Below are 6,771 nucleotides of genomic sequence, written 5' to 3' on the forward strand. Positions count from 1 at the left end.
GTCTGCTACCTGGTTCAGCTGCTACGAGAGATAGGCACTGGATTCCACACCTGAGTCCCCAGATAAACTCCCCCAAAAGGGAACGTTATGTGCTTGATAGCCAATGCCAAAACAAGCAGTAAAAAGATGGTCTTCAAAGAACCCATGCCAGCTGGTGCTTCCCTTAGGGCTGAATTCTGTCATACGGTGGAGCTTACAGTCAGATTCCATGCTGGGGCCATTCAGAAGTAATGCTGTGGATGGACGCTCATTTCTCTAAAGCTGTGTATACTGGCTATGTGTGCCATCACCTCTCAATTTAAAACAAACAAACAAACAAAACAAAAAGAAATCTGTGCCTTTGGGCTAAAAATAATTGTTTCTAATACGATGGATTATATTACCAATGTTCTAAAGAAGTCACCGTCTCTAAACCAGGGCAGGATATTTTACTGTATTAAACAACTACTTGTAATATACACCATTTCCCGATCTAGTTACATCAGATGTCTCTTGGCTGCCCCTCCTCTGGGTGACCACAGTGTCCAAGATCCCACATAATACTGTGCACACCCTTGGTTCATTCTCCCCCAGGTCACTGTGCTGGTTCCAATGAATATGGCCCCCATACTCCCATAGGGCGTGGAACTATATAGTGAGTTATATATGGAAGAACACTGAGGAAAAGTCACTTTGGAATTTGTAAAACTCATAGACAAGACTCTCATACAAGCGTTCTACCACTTGATCCGATTTCCTAAAGCACTAACAGATTTCCTCACATGGCCTCGTGTACACACAATTTACCTCCACAACTTGAATAGGCAGCAGTTCAGAAAAGAGCCCAGAGGGCAAAGACTGAAAAGGGAGATTGCCCAGCTTCAGGGGATATTCAGGGGAGCACTGGACAGAGAGCTGATGCAGGATTCATTAGCAATATATGCTCTTAGATGAAAATACCGCAGTGGAAGTAGGTCTTGCTCAATGGTCAAGCACTTTTCTCATGTGGCTCTGGGTTGGATCCCCAGCCCTGAAAATAATCATAATTCCACCATCCAATAAAGATTTACTAACTACAGTGAGCTGGTGGGGCTGGAGACTAGACCACACAAGTTATTTCACCTAAGCATCCCAATAATCTCACGAGACAAATGTAAGGAAAATTGGTCTTACCATTTTCTTTGGAGGAAAATGGTAAATGTCAGGAGCCCTCCCTGAGTCAGGGCTCAAGAACAGACTGAATATAGTCACTCAGTTATAAACATGAGAAATGTTTTGTCAAGCAAGGCTATACTGTCATATTTGTAAGTGACGTGAGTAAACAGGTCACAGTAGTTACTAATATATCTCAAGTATTCACTTTACTGCTTCATGGCCAAAACTAGTTTTCAAAAGTTAAAAACTTTTTAGAATAATCCTATATAAAGATCAAACCTTCCAAGTACACAAAATAGAGACTGCAAAGAGGTGTTTTCCCTGTCTTGAAACTAGAACTAAAACTTGTTAACACCATGACTGGCCTGATCAATTATTCAAAGAACAGAGGACAGAGGAAGATTTGGAGAGAAAGGCTTAAGAATTGAAGGATAACTCATCTATAGATGAAAAATACCCCCCTTTTTTTATTAGAAGTGGCAGAGTTGAGGTGCTTTAAAAAGGGAAGCTAACAACAAAAATGATAACCATGAATTAGTATTTTCTGATCTACACTTTACAGTCAGCTCCTGCTTTCTAACCTGGAGGGAACACCTTGGCTAAGACGGAGACTTAGAAAAATACGATTCCCTCTGCCATGTCTCTCCTGCTGACACACCATGACTTAGCAATTCTGCTCCTCCTGCTTACATGAGACATGAAAGCTCATTCACACAAGGAGTTAATTTGGCTACTCCCTCTCCATTCCTCTACCATCCTTCATGTTAGCAGTGTGTCCTCAACACGCTTATTATCAGGGCTAACCTCAAAAACATAAAGTCTCTTACAGAAATCTCACTGACGGGAAGGTCAGGCTAAGACCCAGACTCTCCCCAGTAACAAGGGGACAGGACACAGTCAGGACTCCGACACTCAGGTTCTCCAGTGGCCAGAGATGATTTATTAAACCTGGGTATTCCATGGGAAGAGCCCCTGTGATCTGAGCAGCAGGCAACAAAACTCCTATTTCAGTTCCATGCAAACTTCTGTGGAGACCTGTAGAATGGTCTCGTTAACGCATTTTGAGAAGAAGAGAAAGCAGTTTTTTAGATGGCCCTAGGTCATGCCTGTGAAATTCTGGATTCGATGCTCAACGACCAACGTTCACAAAGCTCCCAATTCACTTGTCAGCAGCATCTGCCCACAAGAAGACTCCCGTTTTCTAAATTGCTTCCACAATGATCAACACTCTGGTCCTGGTTCCAAAGAAGGACCCATCCAACTTGGCACTGGACATCTGGTTCTTGAGAGAGGAGACAGCAGAACGCTGACAGTTCCATCATTTCCATTTACCACTCCAGTGAAAGTAAAAGAAAGGACATTTTTAATGTCATAATAAAAAAATTAATACAGTCTAAAAAGAGATTGAGCCCACTAACTCATTGTCACATTACAAGAAAGTACATGGATAGATTCCCAGGAACTATGGAGTGTGTGTTTTAGACAACATAATGTGGCTTCCTAGACACAGAGATAGCCCACACTCCCCTGCTTCCCTGATTCTTAGCCCATAACAGAGTTCTAGCTAAGGCAATTAGAATGGAAGGGAACCTGATCCCTAAACTTCCCAAATACCCTTCTCCACACACTTCATCTTTCTATGGTTGAACAGTGACGCTTCAAATACTTTGGGGGGGGGGGGGGGTGCTGCTGCTGCTGTTGTTTTTAAAAAATACTTATTTATATTTGTATGAACGTTTTGTCTGCATTGTATGTGCACTATGTGGGTACAGTGCCCATGGAGACCAAAGAATGTCAGGTCCCCTGGAACCGGAGTTACAGACCATTGTGAGCCACATGTGGATGCTGGGAACCCAGGTCCTGAGCCAGGAAAAGCAAGTGCTCTTAAGTACTGGGCCATCTCTCCAGCCCCTGCTTCAAGTACTTAGAACTGTATGCTAATCCATGGGAAGCCTCCTGTCAGCTGAGGCCCTCAATAACCATGAGGGACAAAACACCCCTACTCTTTTCAACCCCAAACCACTCTGAACCATCATACAAGAAAGCAAGAAATTTCTGATGTGTTTATGCCATTGTGTATGCTGGATGCCATTATTACGGCACTTTGCCCACACAGGACTGAACTTAAAATGAGGACCATAAAACCCATGGTTAAAGGTCAAAAACACAAATTTTAGAAGGACAAAAGAGATACCAACAGATTACACATCTAAAAGGATGCTCAGCATCTCTAGTCCATCAGAGCAAAGCAAATTAAAACCACAGAGAGCAGTGACTAAATAAAAGTCTGACAACAACAAAAGCTGGCAGGAAGTAAAGCAACCAGAACTCCAATGTTGTTGATGGGAGTGTAAAATGGTGCAACCACTTTGGAAGAGGACTGGGCAGTTTGCTCCTAAAACAGCCAGTGGCCCTATAGCCCAGTATATCTACTCTAAGTAGTTCGGGGCTTTGATTACTTATTAGAATAGGATTCTTGCCATATAACTCAGGATGGCTTCATACTGGTGATCCATCTGCCTCTGCTTCATTAGTACTGGGATCACGGGTATGTGCCAGCACATCCAGCTAGGTATTTTCTAAGAAAAATCAAAGTGTGGGTGCATAAAATGACTGGTATAAGGAGTTTCATGTCAACTTTATTCATAATAATCCAAACCTGGAAACAACCCAGGTGTCCAGCGATAGTATAAACAGACAGTGGTCTGGTCACATGACAAAGCACGGCATGGTGTGTAAAGTTCTAACTGCTGATACACAACACGACATGAGTGATGGGAAAGCATTTTTGCTAAACAAACAGACAATAAAGAGCCTTCTACAAAACTCCATCAATCAATAGTTTAAATTGTCCATTACAATTTCCTAGGGCAGGCAAGGTGATGGTAACCTTGGATATAGTTTTTCAAGGACAGCCCCTTATTTATTTGGTTTTTTAAATCTCTTGTTGTCTGTGAATACAGGCGTGCATTCATGTACGTGGTCGAAGTCAGGGGACAACCTCTGGTGTCACTGTCCACCTTCCACTTGTTTAAGTTGTTTCCTACTGTCTACGCCAGGTTGGCTGGCCTGTGTTCTCCTGTCTCTGTCCCCCAGCTCCACATAGGAATGCTGGGACTACAAGGGACACGTTGCCATCAAGGTTTACATGCATTCTGGGGATTCGAACCCATCCCCTCCCACCTGCACAGAGAGCACTTGACCCAGTGAGGCATCTCCTCAGTCCAGCTTTGGTATCTTGACAAGGGCTCAGGGTGCAATGGTATATGTATGCATTAAACCTTGCTGAACAGAACACATAAATCTACATGTTTTATGTAAGTCTACATGCATGCAAATATCACTGTAAAACTGCACCTGCACACCATACTCTCCATTCACATGCCTGCAGTGTTCAGGTATAAAGTATACAGGTGACAAGATGCACTAAAAAAAGCCACTAATTTCATAGATAAACGGAGGGATAGGGAGATGGATAATCTTATACAAAAGGTAATTGTATAATCCAGAAGCTGGGCAGTTAGCTATGTACTGCAGTTCTTTTCAGCTTTCCTGAATTCTCAACTCTTTTCATAATCAAGTACTTCAACTTATCCAGGCTATACAGAATGTGCTAATTTCCTTCCAGAAAGTAGAGGGCTCCCCACTAGAAATAAACATTTATTCAGAGTAGCACAAATTGAGGAAGAAAACATCAATATTACCATCAACACAGGCAACACGCCCATAGCAAGGAAATGTCATGGAAAGGGGCGAGAGCAGCATTTCAAGTGAGCCTCCCAGTTTATCTTGTGTTTGTTGACCAGCTGTGCTTCACCCAAGAAGTCAACAGCTAAGGCTTAATGATTACCCCAAATAAGCAACGGGCAAACTGGTCTCAGAGTAAACAGGACACTTTAAGAACAAGTGTATTTTACTTTCTAAAACTCTCACCTCACTGACCAAGTGTTTCTGAGTTCACCAAGTAGTCACGACAGTATGAACCAGGCTTTGGCAGCCACTGGGTACCCAACAGGTCCTGGCTCTAGGGAGCTCCATTCTAATCTCGAATCTGCCACTAACTAGCTGCACGTCCTTGATTACGACTGTCTCTCGGGTTCACTTGAAGAACTCAGGGAAAAAAAAAAAAAAAACTGAATGGACCTAGTGGTAAATAACGAATGAGGATGGAACCAAGCGCTTAGAGAAGCATATCAGCGTTTTCCCAAACTTAGTCCAGGAGCCCGTTGGCATTGACGCTCCACTTCACCTACAAGAGCATGGTTTTGAGAAAGGGCAAGGGGGCAAGGATCCCCCAGCCTCACCCCCACCATAGTAACCGGAAGCCATGGGACCATGCAGTATCATCTGCTTCGACCTCTCAAAGATGCCCAGGCCAGGAATGTCCCTACCAAGTCTACTGAAATCCCTGTTATCTGTGAAGACACTGTTACAGTGTCTTCTGCCTTACAACCAACTCCAGCACTCGTTCTACACTCCACAGCTCGTCTGCAATCCAAACTACATGGCAATCATCTGTTTACACACCTTGTTTCTCAGTCTTGACTCTAAACTTCTCCAGGGTGTGGCCTTACCGCACGAGAATTTGTACATCTTGCCCAGCATTGTGGTGCTTAACTGGCACATCCAGGCACTCAAAGTGAATCAAATCAATGATTACCGCCTAATGTTCTAAAATACCAAGTCTGGTGCTCCTAAGTGCCCGTGAAACAATGGATGTAAAAATTCTCTTTACTTAATCGTTGAATGTTGTGTCCGCTGAATGCCACCCTGAATGCTGCTGGGGGCACAGGCCAATATGTGCAGTTGTAAGATTTCACACACATAAAGCCAGAGCCGACTCCCACTTCCTGGTTCACAGCTACAGCTCTCCATGTCTCCCTCAAGCTATGACCTCTGTCCCAGCTGAACAACTGCCAAACTCGGAGCCAACCTTGCTGCCAGAGACAGTCAGTCCTGCAGGCCGGCAGCCCCAAACCCCTGCTCCACATAGTTCGTGAGACAGACAGCAGCCACACGCTTGCGGCCAGTGATGCAGCCCAGCGCAGGCCACCCAGGGGGAGCCGGTGCCGTTACTCGCCGCCCGCCCACGCTCTCATGGGGCTCTGGGGAACAGAAGGTACCTGCATGGACCGCTGTTCCTTCCACTGCTTCATTTGGTCGCTGGCTGGGTCCCGGCTGTCCGCCATGGTGTCGGATTGCGGAGCTGCAGAGCGTGGTAGGCAGGACGGCTGGGCGCGCTCGGGGTTCCACCCGGGGAAAGCAATCGCGTCGGCCAGGCCCGCTGGAGAGGTGACTTCAGGCTCCGCCAATCAACACCAACACCACCCCACCCCTCGGGATGGCCGCCTCCTGATTGGCCGCTAGTACTCTAGCAGGGACAAGGATTGGAAGGAGGGTGGGGCGAGAAGCCGGGACTCCTGGAGGGGAGCCCCGGGATGGGAAGAGGGGAGGGGACCAAAGGATAAGACTGGTGCTCTCTGATCTCTGAGAGTCAACAAGTCCAGGGTTCAATTCCTCTGTGCAAAATTTTCTTACTGGTGTAAGTTTTGCTGCAAGCTAACTAACCCACTACTAACGGGTGGGTGGTTCCTTTTCTTCCTTCTCTTACTCACGGATTATCACTTACCAAGCTGT

At 45.3% G+C, this 6,771-nt stretch overlaps 1 protein-coding gene across 1 annotated transcript in view; it reads right to left on the minus strand.

Annotated features, from left to right (window-relative positions):
- The window catches only part of Cat (catalase), a 28,815-nt gene extending 22,385 nt beyond the window's left edge, over positions 1-6,430 (minus strand). Inside the window, exon 1 of the mRNA XM_052723923.1 lies at positions 6,258-6,430. Coding sequence (XP_052579883.1) covers positions 6,258-6,323 — 66 coding nt within the window. The 5' untranslated portion in view covers positions 6,324-6,430. The remainder of the gene's footprint in view (positions 1-6,257) is intronic.
- Positions 6,431-6,771: the final 341 nt, after the last annotated feature.

Source organism: Peromyscus californicus, unplaced genomic scaffold (genome assembly GCF_007827085.1).
Source record: "Peromyscus californicus insignis strain IS unplaced genomic scaffold, ASM782708v3 Scaffold_7__1_contigs__length_154581171, whole genome shotgun sequence".
Taxonomy (NCBI): domain Eukaryota; kingdom Metazoa; phylum Chordata; class Mammalia; order Rodentia; family Cricetidae; genus Peromyscus; species Peromyscus californicus.